At 36.6% G+C, this 22,179-nt stretch overlaps 1 protein-coding gene across 3 annotated transcripts in view; it reads right to left on the bottom strand.

The window, feature by feature from the left end:
* Window positions 1–490: 490 nt before the first annotated feature.
* DZIP3 (DAZ interacting zinc finger protein 3) overlaps window positions 491–22,179 on the bottom strand; it is a 116,783-nt gene continuing 95,094 nt past the window's right edge. For 2 of the 3 annotated variants that reach the window (XM_051985254.1, XM_051985255.1), the window contains 8 exons: window positions 21,157–21,244; window positions 19,719–19,820; window positions 14,848–14,973; window positions 13,739–13,878; window positions 10,468–10,588; window positions 9,630–9,773; window positions 7,812–7,904; window positions 491–3,823 (listed from right to left, as the gene is read on the bottom strand). In XM_051985254.1, coding sequence (XP_051841214.1) covers window positions 3,713–3,823; window positions 7,812–7,904; window positions 9,630–9,773; window positions 10,468–10,588; window positions 13,739–13,878; window positions 14,848–14,973; window positions 19,719–19,820; window positions 21,157–21,244 — 925 coding nt within the window. In that variant the 3' untranslated portion in view covers window positions 491–3,712. The remainder of the gene's footprint in view (window positions 3,824–7,811; window positions 7,905–9,629; window positions 9,774–10,467; window positions 10,589–13,738; window positions 13,879–14,847; window positions 14,974–19,718; window positions 19,821–21,156; window positions 21,245–22,179) is intronic. The other variant, XM_051985256.1, reaches the window with a different exon arrangement.

Genomic DNA, 22,179 nt, shown 5'->3' with positions numbered 1-22,179 from the left:
GTCACAAACTAGCAAATAATGGAGCATGGATTTGAATCCCATTCTTAGCATCAACCTTAGGAATAGTTCCTTAGAATATCTAGCCCAGGTTGGCAAACTTCATTTCTCAGGTTGGCAAACTAAGGACCAGAAGGCTAAGTGACTTTCCAAAGTTACATTAAATATTAAGTGATCATGCCAGGGCTTGATTCCAGATCCTCTGACTCCAAATTCAGTGCTCTTCTGATACCAAGCTTCCTACTCTCCCACCATGCTTCCTTCCACTCCCAACTTTGTTTTCATCAGGAAAAAGAGCAAAACCTAATACTCACAGGATCATCAGTTCCCTCACAGTTATTATTGTAAGGAAAGTGTTCAATCATGGAAGCACTACAAAAATATCAGTTCATGTTATTATTACTTTGTAAGACCAGATGACTTTGTTCCTTTTTGAAACACTTTCTGGTTGCAAATACAATTATGCCAGGGCTCTTAAAAGAAAGACTCAGGAGTGATTTAAAAGTTTAATGACACATTTAGCCTAATGCATACAAGAAAAAATGTTAACTTAAGGTCTATAGCTAAGTGAAAACAAGACCATGACCATGGTCTGACAAACATTCATTTTATAGAAGAACTGAATTCTTACGATTCTGGAGCTGGTACAAAGGAACAGTACTTACATAACACCATCTGTACTTTAATAATAACAGAACTCTCATGTTACAACTGTTGCAGTTACAATTATAACAGTTTTTGGTGTTATATAGGTGATAGGGCTTAGCCTAAGCACTGTTATAAAAGTGTAACCATACAACACAAAAAAATACACACAATCAATAAGTTCTCTGGATAGTGTCAAATGGGTGAAACTGGAGATTTTTTAAGGGAGGGGAAAAAAAAATACTTGGGTAAGACTCAAGTCTACAAGCGAACACATCAATTATTCAACAGTTCTCTATTTTGTGGATCAAGCCCTATTCCCATTTACTCTCCCTTCTCTGCCTCTTTTAACAGTCCATACCTATTTGTGAAGCTCTTAATTTTATGAAAGGACCTCTTTTAGGTACTATAAATGATAACAAAGTGAAAAAAATATGTTGGCTGTTGTCAAAAACTAGGCTTGCAAGATAATTTAATTGAGGAGCAGAATGGTTTAGAGATGGACCATTCCTGACTGCAATTGAACAGAGGTCATGGGAGTTGAGGAAGTAAAGGAACTGAAAAGCTGTGATCTGGAGAAGGGAAAGCTATAAACCATGTACATAGTGAAAGAAGGATAGCGACCTGGAATGACAACAAACAAGCAGCAACAGGAATAACAACACCCACGACCTAGAGAGCTTAAGTGAAAGAGGAGTTAGATCCTGCATGAGATGGTCAAGAGAGGGTTCCGAAAGTGGCAGTGGAAAGCAAGAAATATACCAATTTCTCCTGGTCCAATGCAACAGGGAGTATTGGAAAAGAAGCCAACATTGGAGAAGGTGTCAAGAGAGCTGAGGTCTTCAGAAAATAAGAAATGTGGGAAGATGAGATTGGAATGAAGGAATTTCATTGGACTGAGAAAAGGGCCTAGAGAGAGTTAGGGCTGACCTAGACAGGGGATGCTGAAGAGGAAAAGAATCTCAAAGAGAAGGAAAATGGGTCCAGTAGAAAGTGTCCTCCCCTGAGTAGCCATGGGAAAAAAAAATGGGGCCATAATCTCCTTTGGTTTCAGTATTCTCTATGCCCTCATCCTTGGGGTCCCAGACTCTATGGACAAGTCAGTAGAGGACTGAGAATAAGGGATGGAAAATTTCATTTCCCTATTCCAGCAGAGACGTATGCACACTCCCAGGAAGGAAACGTTGCCTGTCCCAGGACTTTGTCAAAGAATTAAGAATTAAGTAGGCATAGAAGTTTATAAATACAAAGTAGGCACACCATAATAAAGTAATAAAAAATACATTATAGGGTTTCAAACATGGACGAAATCAAAACTGACTGGGAAGAGAATGAGAAAGGGCTTCATGAAGGGGTTGGCTAGAACTGGGATTTGAAGAAAGGGAAAAATTTTGACAAGGTAGATACTGTGTCTGGTGGTAGGGCACCACCACCCTTCAGGTGAATGAGGTAACGTGAGCAGAAGTCTAGGGAGTGAGAAGTACAAGGAATGATCAATGAACAGTGAAAGAGCAGAACAGTCTTGCCAGAAACATCAAGTAGCTTTGGTAGTAATCCAAGCAAGGAACAACAGGGACATGAACTGGGAGGTGGCAGTGGCAATAGAAAGAGGATGGGGGAAAGTGATATTGTGAAAATAAGATTGACAGGCAATTATGGTAATAGTAACTGATTAGATGTGGGGAAAGAAAAAGAGAAGATGGACGACCAGGGATAATGGTGGGTTCATTAACAGGAAAGTGATCTGCCCTGGGGTAGAAAATGCATTTTTAATGTGGAGTTTGAAGAGCTAATGGGACAAACTGATAACCTGTCAATGACAGCTGTCAATATGGAAATGGGGGTTAGGAGAAAGATGCCTATTGGAGAAAGCCACAGATTTCAGTCATGCACACAGAATTAATTTTTGTGAGAGTGGATTAGGTTAAGCAAAGGTGAAAGTGTAGCATCATAAGGGTAAGAGGAAAAACTTAAAACAAACACTGATAGGGAGTGAGGAAGGGGAGGAGAAAAAAAAAGATCATTTTATTCTACAACTCTGTAGTCTACTTTTATAGTATTTTATATTATAATGATCTGTGCTTGTGTCATCCCCCTACTAAACTGTAAGTACTATGAAAGAAGGGGCAATGTCTTACCTAAACCATTTTTTAAAATCTCCCCTAGAATCTGGCAAAGTGGCAGACAAATTATGGCACACAGCAGGAGCAAAAAAAACTTTTTTTTTTTTTGTAAAATGAAAAGTTAATGAATAGATGGAGAAAGGTTAAAGAACTAAATGGAAATCAAAGGGAGAAGAGTTTAGTGAATAGTGTCAAATGCTGGAGCAAGTTCAAAGATTATTGAGAGGAATTTGATAATAAGGAGAATATTGGTGGCCTTTGAGAGAGCAATGCAGGACGAATAAAGCAGGTTACTAAGGCTTAAGGAATTAGAGGGTGATGAAGTGGCAGAATCTTTAAACATAGTCTTACTTTTTACTTTGATCTTTAATGCCACTTAATTTAGAACTTAAGAGTATCTTCCTCAGAAGATAAAGCAAGGAGGGAAAGCAAAAACTCAATTAAATTATGCTTCTTGTTTATGTACTAATGGCATAAGAGATCAAAGATAATGGAAGAGTAGAAATTTTTGGATAATCTGTGGGTTTCCTTCATTCACAGCTTGTGAACATGCCCACTTCTTCACTGCTCGTCTTTATCTCTTGGACATATTTCTCTCCTCCATTTAAGTAGAAGATGGGTGTAACAGGAAGGAATCCAGTGGAAAACTAAAAACAGGACTTTGAAAAGCTAGCACATTACTAGTTGTTGTACTTGGAGTGTATGCCTATTGAGGAAAGGGAAAGTGGAAAGACATCAATTTTTCAAATCAAACTCTGTCTACATATTACAAATGCAGACTGCAAACCTTGAAGATTTTCATAGCCTCACTTTGGTTAGCTAGTTTCTCAATTATAGCAGAGTTAGGTGCATTACTTGACACCACTTCCTAATATTAGACAATAAGGCAAAACAGAATTCTTGAGTACAGAAAATGATCTCATTTGACATCATTCATCCCTTTTGCATCAGATTTTGGGGATGTGTCGGGTGGGAAGACCTGGGAATTCTTCTGGTAGCACAACATAGAGTCTGCACGTAGGACATGTCCCCTGTTGTTTCAGCCATGGTTTAATGCACTATAGATGAAAAAGAAGACAAGCCAATCAATGATATTCAAACACTTGCTGTTACCCTTTATACTACTATCTTCCAAGTCTTACTTGACAAATTTCCCAGACAGTTGCCCCTTCACATCCCACTCTTTACTGCCATGTGCCCCACTTCTGCAGCTACAGACCCCTCTTAGTAATAATTCCGCAGGAGAAAAGAATGTAGCTGGCACCAGAGGCCCTGCTCAGGAAAACATTTTCACAAACACTGTGTTCCTACTTTCTCCCCTGCCTCTAACTCCCAAGGTAATCTCAAGGCCACAACATGCTATTCCTCTCAAATCTATTCCCATTCTTTTAACCACTCTACTAGGTAGGAGCAGCTAGGTAGTGTCGTGGATAAAAGTGCTGTACCTAGAATCAGGAAGACCTGACTTCAAATCCAGTCTCAGACACTTACTAGCTTTGTGACAACAGGAAAGTCACTTAATTTTGTTTGCCCGTTTCCTCATCTGTAAAATAGGGAAAGGATAACAGAATCTACCTTTCAGGAATGTTATGAAGATCAAATGAAATAATATTTGTGAAGTGCTTTACCCAGTGCCCGATACATACTACACATTATATACATATTACTTATCATCACCCATCTATATTCATCACTTTGAAAACTTTTACATATACACCATCAGAATACAGGCACAAATACTATCTGATACATATCTTCCCTGTGCTTTGTCCAAAAGATGCCTTGTAGACTTGTATAAAAGGAAAGAACTCAATACCAATCAACAAAAAGGGCTAATGTTCTCATTCAAAATCCCCCTCATGATGGAGGTGCTTCTGAGACTGATTTTCCATTGGCAACTGTGATAGGATAGACAAATAGCTAAGAGCCTTGATTTCTGATGTCTTAGATACAAACTGATTATTTGTCAAGTCATCTCAATGGAGTTACTGGCTATCCATCTTACAGTGTCAACAAGAGACAGAGAGAGAAGTAATGAATCAAATGACAAAGAAGAAAAGGGAGAATGGGAGAATCAAAGTGGAAAAATATAGGATCATTCACTCCATCCCTAAAAGCCAAACTGAATGAATGACCCATACTGTACTCACTAAGACAATGGCAACTGATAAACTAAGTTTGTATGAAAACTTATTTCCTAAGTTTTAAGTCTCTTTTAAAAATTCAAGTGGGGAAGAAGAAATATCTTTCTCAGTGATCTTTCAGGATTAGGCATGCTGTGTATCTCTCTTTATAGCAGTGCAGAGATGCAAAATGTAATTCCAGACTGTATCATATATCTTTGAAATAGTTTTCTATGGCTAGGGCTTGAAGGGACTGGCTATTGTTCACTTCCCCGAGAAATCTTCCTCATATAAGATTATCTTTTTCTGTGTCAAATTACATCTCTGCAACTGAAGGTCCAGATCACAAATTGTATATCAATACTGCTTGTACAGCAGCAGAATCAAGAGTTAGATTAATCTATATAAATGCCAAGAATCCACAAAAGACCTGCCTGCCTCATATTATTCTAACATCAAACACTCAGGTTCTGAACATCTTAAAAGGCAAAAACAAGAAGCCTAGACAACATGCTTAGCTGCCTCTTGTGCTATGTAATCACAGGAGGCTGTCATTAAGCAAGGGATGTGATACTCCGGATAAAAGATATGTAATATTTACAGCACACCTATTCTACCTTCTGCCACTGAAATCTGCTTCAACATACTTTCAGGAGCCTGCCTACTCTGATTCTTACTATTGTAGCCTTCCCTCATCATAATCTTAGTTTTTCCTCGAGATAAAGCATATGGGAATATGAAGAGAATGGTTGACAACTAGGACCTGAGAATAAGAAATAGGATGCTATCGTCAGAAAAGTTAATGAGTGGTACCACATGGCACTATAAACCCAATGGAAATCAGAAGAATATTGATGGATAACAAGAAATAATCAAAAGGATTGTTAGGAAAAATAGAAGTATGAGAGAATGAGAACAAATCAAAAGGAAGTGGGGCCTGACTTCTGCCTCTAATACTAACTAGCTGTGTAACCAAGAGCAAGTCAGTTAACCTGAGGCTGTTTTCTTATCTGTAGCATAGAGACAATAGGGGCCCATTCATATGAGATAACATATATAAAGCATTTTACAAAGTTTAAATCTCTATACAGATGTCTGCCATAATAACACCTATCTTTCTCTATCTATAAGATAATTTAGGAGAGCTGAAAGTAAATCTCTAGACACCCATATTTTAGGAGCCAGGTAAAATCCAGCTGCCCATGGAATTGAGCCCTGGGAGCAGTTGTTACCACAAAGAGTCCAAGATGATATGACTAGTCTTGTCTAGAGCTTCATGAAAATGATGTGAGGAAATGGTCATGTCAATTGATGGTGCTGAACATTGAGAGTCTCTCAGGAAAGGCTTTAACAACCCTGCTGCAGGGATGTATAAAGGACAAGAGGATACTATAGATGTGTCTATCTATAAAGGGACATAACATCTCAGAGTTACAAAGGATCTCAAAGATTATTTAACATCCCCTGCTTAAAATGAGAACTCTCTTTAGTTCATATCTGACATTATTTTCTTGACTCTCTTAAAGACCTCCAGTGCATGAGAACTTACTACCTCCAGAAGCAATGCATTGTACTTTTGGATAATTCTAATTTTCAAAAGCTTTTTTACTTTTAAATTTTTTTTTTTAAATCTTCCTTCTTTTTCTTATATCAGTCATATTTTTTCCCTTGTAGCAACTTAAAATTTGTCTCAAATTATTTAAGTCACTCTCAAAAAAGTGATAGTTGAAATGAGAGAGACTTGGACAAGATTACAAAGAAAGAAGGTATAGAAAGATAAGGATCAAAGACAACCTTGAGGGATACTGTGACATCTGAAATAAGTAAGAAGCTTCCAAATATGTGCATTTACTAAGCAATGCCTGCCAATTAAGTAATAAATTGGGACCAGACTGTCTCAGTTTAGCACTAAACTCCCAATACAGGGGAAACAGACTTTTATGCATTTAAATAAAAAACAATTAACTGGATATAATCTACAATACAGGATTAGGTAATCTGATTTATAAGAAAAATTGAGGGCTTTCTGAGTTGGGAGATAGGGAAAATGAGCAGGCTGACTTTTCCAAATGTGAAATGGAATGTCACTCAGGTCTCATAATTAGGAAGCAAGAATTTACATGAAAATTAAACTTAGGTCTCAAAATGGAATCCATTTTACAAAATGGTATCAGTTTGGCTCACATAATTCCTACAATTCTCTCAATTCTCACTTTTATGAAAGATCAACACAAAAACTTAGTGAAGTAATCAAAGAAGAAGCTGTCAGAGGAGCAGGAGAAGCACAAGACAGCAATGTCATGGAAGCTAAAGGAGAAGAGAATATCAAGGAGAGGGTGGCCAATATTAATAAATGCTGCAGAGAGGCCAATTAAAATGACCTATAGGCTTCAAGAAGAGAGAATCTCTGATTTATACTTTAATATTCGAGTTTTGGTCCACTGGAAAAACTACAATCACTTCCTATATGCTTGTTAGCATATAGGGGTCCTAAAGAACAGAAATGAGGACTGAATCTATGATTTCACTGGTGTGGGGAACTCTAGTGAAGAAATTACCTCTACCAATATGACTTGCCCAGGGGATCACCCAGTCAATAAATGTTAGAAATTCTACTTGAACTCAGATCTTTCTGGTTATGAGGCCTGCTCTCTACATATACATATACCTACACTTTAACATAACTATATATACATTTGTGTTTCTAGGAGAGATCTATATGTGTGTGTATGTGTATGTGTGTGTGTATAAACAAGCACATTTCTATATACACAAATATATAAATACAAACACACACACAGCCTTATATATACTTCTCTCTGTATATAGTTGGTTTTCTTTTCTGGAAATTTCTTTGTGGCATACTGCAAACTACAGAGCTAATGGCAGTCGACCAGAAAACTGGAGAACATAAACAATTTACCTGAGAATGAAATTTATGAGCACAAGCCAGCACAGATAGGTTTTCTAGAGTGAGGTTATCATGGCAGATCACACAAGGCTCCTCTTCATCTCCCTATATGAAATACAAATCAGCACATTTTATCCTTGTCAAGTTATATATTACCCAGACCAATGTGTTCATTATCAATGGCTCTAGATACTATCCTTCTCTCTTTTCTGTGGACCTTGTTCCATTATCTCTTTGCTATTTCTCATACATGTTCAAATTCTTTTCTGCTGGTCCTTCCTCTCCACTGGACTACAAAGTTAGATCTCTGCTATACTAAGATATTTTGTCCTGATCCTACCATCCTCTTAAGTTACATTCTCTTCTCTTTCAAAGACACTTTTAGTGATAATATTCTACTATCTCAGCTTGCCCTCTGCCTGCTCTCTCCCAAATCCCTTGCAATCTAGTTTCCAGCTCTAACAAGAACAGTGACCTCATCAACAAAATCAATGATATTTTTTGGTACTTATTCTCCTTGATCTTTTGAATCTAAGACTGTTGCCCATTCCTTCTCTGTTATGCTTTTGTCCCTTAACTTTTATGACACTGTACTCTCAATTTCTCCTCCAACCACTCTAACCATTCCTTTTCTGTCTTTCACTTTCTTCATTTTCCAATGATCTTGCTCATTGGTGTTCCCCAAGGCTTGGGTCTTATCTCTTCTCTCCCTAAATTTCTTTTCTCATATTCTCTTTTCATTATTCCCTCTAAAATAATTACTTCTATGAGAACAACTTCCAAATCTTAACCTCTATTCTCAACCTTTACCTTTACTTTATAACTCTATCAATCAATCAACAATTATTTATTAATTACATTCTCTGTCAGCCATGATCCCATAATAATTGCCTGCTAAATTAAATTCAGTTGAATGCCTCACTGGCTCCTTATATTCACATATTTCAAAATTGTTTCAACAATGTTACCATCTGATAACTTATCCAATTTTTGTTAATGGTATCAACATCCTCATATCACCGTATTTAGAATTATCTTTGATTCTTTCATATTCCTCTCAAAATAACTGAGGCATGGATAGGTACAATCCAATCAGGTGCCAAATCCTACCAATCTTCCATCTCATTCTCTTTCCACTAGTAGTACTCTAATTCAGGACCTCAACACTTCTTACCTGAAATAGCTTCAAGCTACTCCAAATTTTTCACATTGATACCTCTGTAATCTTCTTGCTCCCCTTCTCTGATTACATCACTCCTATAATTTAAAAAAAAAAAGCCTCCCCACCTCCTAATTAATATATAAACTCTTCAGTTTAGCATTCAGGGCCTGGCATGATTTGATCCCATCTTACTTTTCCAGTTTTATCTCACATTGGTCTATATTCTGACTTAATTGGACCTGTCATGTTCATTCTTTCTGTCACTTGCTCTTTTTTCTAAGCCTTTGCTCCTATCACCTTCCTTTCCCTCCCTCACTTCCTATCTCCATGGATGCCAAGTTTTAAGTAGATCCTCTCTTCATGATGAATTCTCTTCCTTCCTTCAAAGTTTAAATCAGATTCTACCTCCCTGATGAAGTCTTTGCTTCTTCCTCTAACTGAAAGTAATCCTTCTCACACCATATTTCACATGGTATTTTATCTGAATATCTTCTTTGAATTTATGGCACCCCACTTTGTTTTTACAATTAGTTCTGTATCATCTTTAACCTTGCCTTTATACTGTAAGCCCCTGGAAGTTAGGAGCAATCTTATTTCATCTTTGAATTCCTAGTGCCCAATGCAGAGTTAGTACTTTAATTAAAATCTGTGGAATTAAACTAAGTTACCAAATTTTTGGTCCCTTCCCATGCCACAGGGATTTGTGGATTGAGGGGTCTCCAAGCAGAACGTGGAGGTTGATCAATGCTAGATTTAGGTTGAGAATGGCTAGGAAGAATAGAATCAGCACTCTGCACTCCTTGTACTTGGTTCTGAAAATGAAAATATCACAATAAACATTCTATGTTTAAGACCCTAAAACATTTAGAATTTCTAGGGTAGAAAAAAGTTATACAACAGTATATAGAAAGTTAAGAAAAGAGGTATTTTCATTTTGGCCTACAGATTCCTGATAAATCTGTCCACAGCATAGGGTGTCTTTTACATCTTTAATGACAAGTTCCAAAGGACAGTAGAGAAAGCAGGAGAAAAAAAAAATTGAAATTGCAGCTACATGTCTTATTCAAAACAAATCTTCCAAGAAAATCAGCAATTTTTCCTTTTTCCTTTAGAATAACATAAATTAAACTGATGATCAACTGTTTTGACTTTTACCATGGCCAGATGCCTGGATTTCTCAAGAATAATGCTAAACTTGCTGCTTTGTGTTGTTGTTTTGCTGAGGCAATTGGGGATAAGTGACTTGCCTAGGGTCACACAGCTAGGATGTATTATAAGTGTCTGAAGCCAGATTTGAACTCAGATCCTCTTGACTTCAAGGCTGGTACTCTACCTACTGTGCCACCTAGCTGGCCCAACTTTCTGGGGATTTTTTTGAAACCATTAATAAATGGCTCAAAATTTCTAAAACAAATGACTGATTTCCTAAATTTCTAAAGTTGAAGTGACTAAATTAGTCAATATTCCTAGAAGGCATGCAAAAGGTCATAGTCAGGAGTTTCTTACCTGGGATCTCTTAGGTTCAATCATTTGGGAAACTCTGCGAACTATTTCATCAAAGGTCAGCCCAGTCAAGGATCTACCATTGGCATCCTTTAATTTTCGTAAAAGGTCTGTGAGCTCTTTCCTGAAAGAGATCAAATACAACAAGCTCCAGGAATTCTTATTATCCTGTAAGCATGTGTCCTCTAATCTAGACATGAAAACATTTCACAAGCTTCAAATCCAGTGTCCTTGTTCCAAGAAATGATGATCACATAGATCTATATGCAATCACTTGATACTCAGCCCTCAAGTGTCTCAAGGCTCCCTTGAGACTGCTGAGACTGCTAATATGTCAAGTATTTCTTCCCCAACCAAAGAGACTTTAATATTAAGTCATAGAAAGGATGGCAAAAGGGCACTGTGTGTAAAATCAATTTACCATTCACTTATTTATGTGATAAAGTTATGCTTCTCAACTTATTTCTCCCTAGGGCTGGCATTTTCCTACTTAATCCCACTGTTACTAGGCCCTCAGTTCCTCTGCAAGTAGAGTTTTCATCAGAAATCCTGAAACATCCAAAAAGAACTAAGGAATCTGATCAAATGAAAGTGTAATTGTAAAGTGCACATAAGCCCTACATAAATGTTGGTAATGGTAGTAAGTGGCGGTAGTAAAGTAGTAGTAGTAGTATATGAAACATTCCTTTAATGATCTTACTCTCTCACATTTTTCAGTATCCTCCAGGACTAGATAAGACAAAGTATTTTCTCCATGTATTGAGATGCAGTGTAAATATCATGGAGGGCACCTGTAGAAAACAGTTAATACTGGATTTGGTAGCTGACAAACTTGGCTTCAAATTCTGGTTCTGCCAATTATTAATCTGCATAACCTTGGGCAAGATGTTTAACTTTTCAGAGCACCATTTTTCTCTATACAAACTGTAGGGGTTGGATTAGATTAGTCTGAAGGTTCCTATCAACTCTAAAATCCTACTAAAACAAATTTTGTTTTACTATTACTGAAATTAGCATTTTATACCAGGCCTCAGTGCTTTACTTTCATCATCAATTTTATGATTGTGAATTTATTAGATCTTAATTTAAACCTGAAACATGGCACAATGTACATTGTGTTTTATATGTATATAAAATACAGGACTTCCCATGAAGAGATTCTCAAAGACCAGAATTGTATAGAAAAGTAAGGGTAAAGGAAACTTCAGAGCCCTAGAATGGAGGAATTAAAGAGCCTGTCACTGATGAGTCATAACTATGAAGGTCCAATTGAGAATGCCATTATTTCTTGCTCTCTTATTCCTTAAGAAGAAACTAAGGTCCCTAAATAACATTTAAAATGTACCAAACTTAAACCAAAGAAAAAGAATCAATCAGAACATTTCAAGGAAATTGCAACAACTAGATGCCTGACAACTGGATAAGTTAGGTTCACGGGATCATAGAATTAGAGGTGGAAGGAACTTTACTGGTCATTAGGTACATTATGGTTAAGGGATTTGACCAATTTCACAAAACTAATAAGTAATAGGTGCAGGATTTGAATCCAAGGCTTCCTGACTTTGTTCAATTCCCTATCCCCTATACTTTGATGCATCTCAAAATATCTGAGCCCCAGAAAAGGGAAGTTCTCCAGAGTCATGCAGCTAGTAATTACCTGAGGCAGGATCTTGTCCTAGGATTTAGAGCTATAAAGGATATAGAGCTTAGAGACCACCAAATCCAATCTCCTTATTTTATAGATGCAGAAACTTAGACTGAGAATGGTTTGGTTTCTTGCTCAGGGTCACACACCTAGTGTTTGAGGTAGGATTTACACTCCAGCCCTCCTGCATCCAACATTCTTTCCATTCTCATTAGCTATATGTCCACTTCATAGCTAGTCATTTCAAGATGGGCAGAGTTAATCAAGAATCAAAGTTTAGCTGGAAAATGAATGGATGCCCATCAATTGGAGAATGGCTGGGTAAATTGTGGTATATGAATGTTATGGAATATTATTGCTCTGTAAGGAATGACCAGCAGGATGAATACAGAGAGGCTTGGAGAGACCTACATGGACTGATGCTGAGTGAGATGAGCAGAATCAGGAGAACATTATACACTTCGACAATGATATTGTATGAGGATGTATTCTGATGGAAGTTGATTTCTATGACAAAGAGACCTAACTGAGTTTCAATGGATAAATGATGGACAGAAACAGCTACACCCAAAGATGGAACACTGGGAAACGAATGTGAACTATTTGCATTTTTGATTTTCTTCCCGAGTTATTTTTACCTTCTGAATCCAATTCTCCCTGTGCAACAGGAGAACTGTTCAGTTCTGCAAATATGTATTGTATCTAGGATATACTGCAACATATTGAACATATATAGGACTGCTTGCCATCTGGGGGGGAGGGAGGGGGTGGAGGGAAGGAGGGGAAAAATTGAAACATAAGCGAGTGCAAGGGATAATGTTGTAAAAAAAATTACCCTGGCATGGATTCTGTCAATACAAAGTTATTATTAAATAAAATAAAATTAAAAAAAAAAGAATCAAAGTTTAGAATTAACACTTTAAGAAGCAAGAATGAAAGAAAATCAAGATTTCCAATTGGGTCCATGATACTACTTGATATTTCTATAGTGTTGCAGAGTTTTCAGATTCTTACAGCAGCCCCAGCATCGGGCAGAAGAGACAAGACTTATTCCCCTGCTCTTTTTAAAAAAGAAAGATCCTGAATTTCACAACAGAGACTCGCTGAAGTCACTGGCTTTGCAGGAACACAGCTAGACCAGAATCCAGATCACTGTTGCTCCCACTAAGCCATGCTGCTTCTCTTCTATCAATTTCTTAGCAAAACCTTTTCTTCTTCCTCTAGCAGAAGCAGCTAGGAGGTGTGGTGGAAAGTGCTGGACTAGAATTTGGAAGACTTTCGTTCAAATCTGGCCTCAGACACTTACTAGCTGTGCACCCAAAAGCAAGCCACTTAACCAGCATTTGCTTAAGTTTTCTTAATTGTTTTAAAGTTAAAAGTTTTAACGCCTACTTCCCAAGGCTATTATGATTAAACAAAATCATATTGATAAAGCTCTTAGCACAGTATGTATCCCATACTAGACATTTAATAAATGCTTTTTTCCCCCTTCTTTCCTTCTGAGAATATGGTAAAACAATGGCCAGATTTGTGTAATAATAAAATAAACATTTTAAAACATATCAACAAAATAAATTTAACTGCAGTAGTAATCCATTTAACTTGTATCTATCATTAAAGCAATACTACCTGCTATATTCTGGAAAGGCAGTTTTCAGTTTATCCATAATTCTCTCCCAGCTGATTTTGATGCGCTCATTTCCAATGACTGATTCAGAAATTCTGCTTTCCAAAACTGGCACTTGTGTAGGCTGGGCCATACCTGTCACCTGAAAGTGTGATAATATCACTTTCATAAGAAATCTTCTAATTCAACACAACAAACATTGTTTAAATACTCAAATATGTACGTATGGGAAAAACTCAATGCCAAGGATTGAGAGTTCAAAGAAAAATAACCCCTACCCTTAAAACCTTATATTTTATTGGGGGTGGAGAGGAAGAGAGCACATGATGCCACATGGACTGAAGGAAGCAAAAGACTCTAGTATGGAGGCAGACATAAGAAAACCTGTGCAAAGGTGAGGGGATGGGAGATGAGTTAAGTTGGGGAAAAGAAAATAAATGAGAAGTCCACTTAATATCAGAAAACAAATGATAATGAGTCTTTGGAGGGCTTCAATCAGAGGACGCAACTGGAGGAACTGTCAGGAAGTACTTTGTAAAGAATTTCTGTTCAAAACTAGGAGAGGCTGGATCAAAACAGGGATTCTTACCCTGGGGTCTATGGGTAAATTTAAGAGGATCTGTGAACTTAGAAAAGAAAAAAAAAATTACCTTTATTTCAATACATTGGTTTCCTTTTTAATTGTAGATTAGTTACTATATAGATTTAAAAACTTTTTTTGAGAAGGGATTTAGAAGGTTTACTAAGACCACACCAACAGGGTCTATGACACAAGAAAAAGTTAAGAACTCCTGGATCTCTGATCTCTGAGATCTTAAGATCTCTGAGATCCCTTTCATACTCTGCAATTCTGTGACTGAATTTTTCAACTGTCTTTTAGAATTGTATGGGGTCAATTGGTGAAAATAACAAATGGTTTCATGCTCTGGTGCAACCCTTATATCTACTCCTCTATTTCCCAATAGCTGAGAGATTAAAAAAGAAGGGGAAACAAAATGTGAGACCTAAAAATACCAGTATAACAACCACTATCCAGGATTTCCCCAAAGCCCACCCTCAGCTATAAGAAAAAAGAAAATGTTCTATATCTTAAACAAATAATTTTATTTACCAAAGGTGGTCTAGACTGGCTACTAGTAGAGCCAACTCCAGAGTATGATGAAGCAAGTTGAGGAGAATTGGGAATAGCTCTCAAGGAATTTTCTTTCATGATATGCTTTCCCAAGAAATGCTGCATCTGTAATGAGAAAGAGAGTGTGGGGGAAGGGGCTTAAAGTGGCTATGTAGAGAAAATTTGGGGCTGAATCTGCTTAGCAGATTCAAAACATGAAGAATACTAGAAATATAATCTAAGTGTTTAAGTGCATAAGTAACATGAAAAGGCAGAAATATTCAATTCAATAATTTAAATACCTACTGTGTACTAAACAGTAGGCACTGTGCCAAGGGTTTAAGAATACCAAGACATCTGTAAAAGGGGTGTGTGTGTGTGTGTGTGTGTGTGTATGTATATGTGTTGGGAATTGGACTAATCAATTTCTAAAATTTCTTCAGCTCTAACATCCTTTCTGTAAAAAGGAAAACCTGATTGAATTATTGTTTGTCCATGCCGAGTACAAATATTGACACTTTGGCAGTATATCTTAATTCCACTAAACAGTCATAGAATCACAGAATTTTAGAGCTGGAAGAGATTTGAGAGATAGTTTGGTCCAACTCTTTGGTTTCGTAGCTGAATGCTGAGACTATAAAAAGGCACCCTTTTCTCTCCTATATTTTAGGGAGAAGTCACAAATACATGCTCGGATCCCCAGTATATGCTGACCTTTCAAAGTTGGAACGGGAGAGTGTTAAAGGCAGAGAGAGCATGGGAAAGAACACTTCTGAAACCTTCCTGCAGTGACTTCAAATGAAGAATATTCACTGGTTTCACTGTTCTTCCCAGAGGTTAAATAAATTTTTAGAGTACAAAGTGAACTCTTTTGCCAACAGTTTTTAGTTTGAGACCTTGAGACTGGCTATACTGTAAAGAACAAAGAAGAGGCCTAAAAAAGGAAGTAAAACAAACACTTTGGCTTTCAGGATGGTTAAATCTAGGTGGCTGCTATATTAAGACAACTTTGAGGTACTACCTCACATCTTTCAGACTGGCTAAGATGGCAGGAAAAGATAATGATAAATGTTGGAAGGGATGGGAGAAAACTGGGACATTAAGGCATTGTTGGTAGAATCATGAATTGATCCAACCATTCTGGAAAGCAAATTGGAACTATGCTTAAAGGGCTACCAAACTGTATACCTTTGATCCAGCAATGTCTCTACTGGGTCTGAATCCCAAAGAGATAATCAAAAATGGAAAAGGACCCACATGTGCAAAAAGGTTTGTAGTAGCCCTTTTTGTAGTAGCAAGGAACTAGAAATTGAATGGATGCCTATCCGTTGGAGAATGGCTGAAGAAGTTATGGTATATGAATGTTATAGAATATTATTGTCTTATAAGAAATCATCAGCAGGATGATTTCAGAGAGGCCTGGAGAGAGTTAGATGAACTGACACTAAGTGAAGTGATAAGAACCAAGAGAACATTGTACACAGCAACACCAAGATTATCTGATGATAAACTCTTATGGACTTGGCTCTTTTCAACAATGAAGTAATTCAGGTCAGGTCCAATGAACTTGTGATGCAAAGAACTATCTGCATCCAGAAAGAGGATTATGGGAACTGAATGTGAATCACAACTTAGTATTTTCACCCTTTTTGTTGTTTACTTTTTTCTCCTTTTTTTTTTTTTTTTGATCTGATTTTTCTTGTGTAGCATGATAAATGTGGAAATACATTTAGAAGAGTAGTATGTGTTTAATCTATAACGGATTACTTGCTGTGGAGGAGGGCAAAGAAGGAGAAAAATGTGGAACACAAGATTTTGCAAAGGTGAATGTTGAAAACTATCTCTGCATGTAGTTTGAAAATAAAAAAGTACTATTTTTAAAAATTTAAAGTTTAGGTAGCTGCTATAGAGGGAATTCCAGCATTATATGAAGTAGGATTAGATGACTAAGAAGTTGTTATGCTTAAAGGACCCCCAAATATCAGACAGATAACATATAGTGAAAAAATACAATGATCTTAGATAACTTTAGGTGATTATGGGGTTAGAACTACCCCTATACATTATAGACTTTCAGGTGCATTACAGTCTGCAATCTGGGCATTATTCATTGATCGTCAACTTATAGCAAAAACAAAAATGTGTCGTACATAAAATGTTGCAGACAAAACAGAAATGGGGCAAGGAGCAGGTGTGAGTTAAGTGTAGAGAACTCCTCTTGTGGTACTTCCCTCCACAGTGCTGATCAGCTACTTGTCTATAACAAAGAATCTTAAAAACTGCTTACAAGATAGGAAAGTGAAGTATCTTAGCCCCAGTCATAGTGACAGTGAATATGGAAGTTAGAAGCAGGAATCAAACTCTGGTCTTTTCAGTTCCAAAGTGCACCATATCACACTGCCCTGCAATAACAGCAATAACTCTTTATATTTGTCTAGTACTTTGTCACTTAGAAAGCATTTTCCACTAAATTAATTCAGTTGATCTTTACAACAGCCCTGTGAAGTGGATACAGCTGTTATCATCTGCATTGCTTCACAGATAATCAGAGGCACTAAGTGCTTTGCCTTTGTAATTCAAGGAGCAAATCTGTAATAGGGCCAGACCTTGAACCCAAATCTTCTAACTCCTTCCACTCTGCCTTCCTCTGATGCCAGCATTGGCACTGATCTTTGTTACAGAGCACAGCTGTTAATTAGCAATAACATCCTGAGCCTCAACGGAAGCACACAGTGTCCCTCTTTCAGATAGCTGGCCTGTTAAGGATTCTCATTCCACTTGACTTTGCTCAGCTGTTTTGTTTTTTTTTTTTTCCCTTACTCTCCATGGTTTGGTTTGGTTTAGTAACAGTTTGATCAGAGTTATAAAGTTTTCTTGGAATGGCTGCAGTAAAAGATTTATCTGCACAGTTGTGAAATGATCACTGGCTTCAGGTTTTGGGATCATGTGGCTGTTATCAAGAAACTCTAGGAGCAATTTTAAATCAGGGATATCCTGGAATCAGATTGAGTTGGACCGGAAGGTAACTCCTCTTGGCCATCTTAAAACTAGACAGAGTGGAATATCAAATTGTCGCAGTATGCTTTGGGGTTATAAGTAACCAACTGGTCTACTCTAATGTTCAGCATATCTGCTTATCTTCTGTGACTCTGAGATCATGTTAACAGTGTCATGGGAGAAGGTTCAGACAGTATACCTAAGGACACTGGCTTAGGTCCCCTCAGTAGTTTGGGGATATCTCATTTCAAGTACAGAATTCTTTGTGAATTTGAACAGTCATATCAGAAAAGCTATAATATTCCAACCTAGAATAACACTGATGGGCTTACAATATACATATATAAGATCTAAATTTATACAATTCTAAACAAGAAAGAGGGCTTGCATCAGTTTCTCTCTTGATCAACTCCAGATTCTGTGATTTCAGCACAGATTCTAGTTTATTTCCGTCTTGAAGTCTGCTTCCAGACAAACTATTCTAATTGTATTAGATAGTCTCCCTCTATATAAGAATAGAGAAAAAACTTGCAGGGTTCTGCTGGAGGTAGAGTAGACCTGACCCACAATACCTCTCTTCAGCACCCATATTTCTAGTCTGTCAATGAGCCTGAATTCTAAATATAAGTTTCACTCTTTTAAGAACATTTCAGAAATACATACATTTGACTCAGTTAAGAAATTATGTAACCAGGAGAGCCAAGTCATGAGCTAAATTCAACATTAGTAAGAAGGTATTGCTCAGAAGAGAGGTTCATGGATGAGCCTTCAAGGATTTTGCAGAATGAGGATGACAGTCTACACCTAGCTACACATGTGCCATATGGGGACGTAGTTTGGCTAAATCTAGAGAGAGTAGTTTCCAGGTTGGCCATAGGGAAATGGCTTGAACATAGCTTTCTAAGGCCATCTTTTGTGCTCTAATGGACCTGCAATCAGCATTGGTGGAGGGATGATTCATATCAGTAGAATCATGATGAACTAAAATAATGAAGTAAAAATAAAGTTAAAAAAAAAAAAAAAAGACTTCAGCTTGACATCATCCCCCTAACAGAGAGTAAAACTACAATGGTAAGTGGCAAAAGGATAAGTAAGTCTTGATTAGAGTAATAGTGGTGGTACAGGATTAAGGAATATAGATTAGAATTAATAAAGTGGGGAGTATAAATTAATATCCAACCTTGTATTGGTAAGGCATCAAAAAGAGGAGTGTTTGACAACTAAGAAACAAACACAAAGAATCTAGGTGGGCCTATTATCTTATTAGATATCTCAAAGTAGATATCTAAGAAAAATTGATGGGGTTAAGTTAATGATTAAATGAAAAAAGGATTAAGTGCCTACTGTGTTCCAGTCACTATGATGAGTGCTTAGATTATAAATCCAAAACTGAGACAGTCTCTACCTTTAAAGAGTTTACACTCTAACGGGGAAACATCACATACAGAGCAAGGAATGACCAGGGAAAGAAGCTATGTTCTGGGAAATCTCAGGTATTATGAGTGGAGTCAAAAGGCAATCAATTTATTAATCTTTCTAGTAGCAACAGTCTGACTATTTTTCCAACAATAAAAGGTAGAAAGTTAGATAAGAGAGTGAGCAGCAGAATCTTTTGCGATTTTCTAAAAGATGAAGATATCTTATACAGCTATTATGTTCTAATGTATTAGGATTAATTTAGTAACATAAGCTTACAGTCTTTGAGAGTAGAGACTTTTTAGCACGTGTATGAATGTAATTCTTACTAGTCACAATATGTTCATCTTTAATTCTGAAGTACATATTTCATATAGATTAGAAATTCCATATTTTATATTATAGCATTACTGTTTTATCAAGATAAAGATGACTTTCAAAAATTCAATATTTTTTACCAATATGTCAGGACTGGGTGGTGGGGGAGGAATCTGTACTGGAGGCAGGCAGTTCAGAGGATAACCATTCTTCACCAGAGCAATTTGTTCATTGTATTGTGTCTAGTGAAAGAAAAAATATATAGTTTAGAATATAGTCTATTTTGAACAAATAGAATTTGAAATTCATTTCAATTTAGTTTGCATCCTTTAATGTGGTGTAAGACTATAAATATTATATAGAGTGTGACAGTCTATTTAAGAAACTGATTTCTGAAAGTAAATTCATGTATTTATTAGTGAAAGAAAAAAATGTAATATTAATTCAAATATCTTTACTAATATAATACTCAAATCCATAGCTCTCACACTCTCTACCTCTAGATATTTATACTATAAGTTATTAATTCTTAGATATGACTCCAAGAACTGAAGTCTAACATATTTTTGACTTCTTGGTGATCTTTCCACTGTCTTTGTTTACTCTGTATTATTCCTCATGTAACTGGGAAAATGTGATCTCTTAAAAGAAAACATGAGATTATTGATTCTGTCGCATTGAAAAACTCATATAATATCTTACATTTATATAATACATTTGAATTTACAAAGAACATGCCTCACAAGAAAGGTTCACAGTAGAAAAAGGCAAAACAGTAATGAAAACCACTTGCCTATTGGTAACATAGGAAGGAAGATGTGAACCTGAAAGATAGCAAATTTGGGGAATAATTGAGGCAGTCTTGCTTTGTTTGTGCTTTGCATTATGTTAAAATGATAATGTTGTCCATTCCCAGGATGGAATAGGTTGCTAAATCATAAATGGATTGGGGGTGGGGTGGGTAGAAGAAAATACCACATGGGAAAACTAGACAAGTTCCTAGTTCTTCCTAAGTTAATTCTTCAAACAAAATCACAAAATTTTACTATAAAGTATGATAAATTTCTACATAAGATGCATCTACCATTTCCTGGCCAAAATATATTTCAATCAACCATACCACAACTTTTCCCCTCTCTTAATCTCAATGATAAAGTTGAGTTTTTACAAAATAAGACTTTTATGTCATTCAATAACTGATAAACTTAATTGTTTTCACTTTATTCTACCATCCCCATTCATACTAATTCACACTAAAAATTAAGTCAGCTGTTTACTTTTACTTTATTATTTTGGAGTTATATTTTAAATTCTAAGAAACTGTATGTCAAACATGGTATGTTATTCCATCATTTCCCAGAAGTTAGGAAAAAAGGAAAATCTGACACAGCATTACTTTCACATATCAATTCCAAGTCCAAAAATAAAAAACTCATTTTTTCATTAAATGAAATATAAATATAACTTAACAATATACAATATCATTTGTATATATCCAATAATTACTTCTAGAGAAACTAAGTTTTATTTTAAAACTACAGAGTATAAGGTTGATAGTTTTCTTGAAAATGTCCTTACCCTGCTGAATGCAATTTTGTTCCTGACGTCTGTCACAATGGTATCCCAACTTTCTACAGCTGCTTTTAGCTGAGGAGATTCTGGATGGCTGGTACAGAAAAAAAGTGACACATGATAAAGCGCTATCATTTCAAATACTATTTAAGTTTCCCTAAAACTCTCTAAAAGTTCTTAAGTGCAAATATCACCAAGTAAGCCTAAGATCTTATGATGATGATGATGATATGCAGGTAAGAATGCAAAACGCTGAACTACATTGTACAGACTGCCAATCTTTTCATGTATTGCCCTTTTTAAACACTTCATCCTGAGCTCACAGGTGAAATGTCCAATAGTAAGAAACTGCAAACCAGCAGTGAAAACAGCCAGTCAAAAATTCTTTTCAAGTGGACAGAAAGTTATTCAGAAAGGGTTTTTGGTTTTTGTTTTTTTTACATTTTAAGATTGTAAAATGTAATGCCTTTCATCAGAAAAAAAAAAAATCTGCTAAATCAAGGGCGTTTTGTTTGTTTTTTTAATTCAGGAAGAATTTATTTAAGACAAGTTAACCTAGTTACTTTCCCAACAATAATATTTCAACATGGTGGAGTGGAAGAGATGGAGGGGGGTACAGTTTGAGGGAGTAAGAAGAAGGAAGGATATGGGGGGTGGGGTGGGAGAAACCTGTCATAGAGGGGAAAATCCTTGCCTAATAGTGAATGAGCTGAGCGGATTGGAGGCACTGACTGATGGATGATGTGAATAACAGGTTAAGTAAGAGTCCACTTCCACTGCATAGCCCAGGCCTCACAAGTATTAAAGCAGGAAGTGATTCAAATCTATCACTTCCCTCACAGATGTAAAAGCAGCCTTGGTGCCTGTGATCACCTGAGGAGAGCTTTCTTCTTATCTTTCAAAAGGTTCCCCGGGATTAGTCAGATAACAATCCTCCTTCAAAACCACCCAGCCCCCAGGAGGCAGTGGAGAAGCCTGCTTCCCTCTTTGAGGTGTAAGTCATTAATAAGAGCATCCATATAATGGAAA

Source organism: Antechinus flavipes, chromosome 3 (assembly GCF_016432865.1).
Source record: "Antechinus flavipes isolate AdamAnt ecotype Samford, QLD, Australia chromosome 3, AdamAnt_v2, whole genome shotgun sequence".
NCBI lineage: Eukaryota > Metazoa > Chordata > Mammalia > Dasyuromorphia > Dasyuridae > Antechinus > Antechinus flavipes.
The sequence above is the reverse complement of the archived record's forward strand: the minus strand, read 5'-3'. Positions and strand labels throughout refer to the sequence as shown.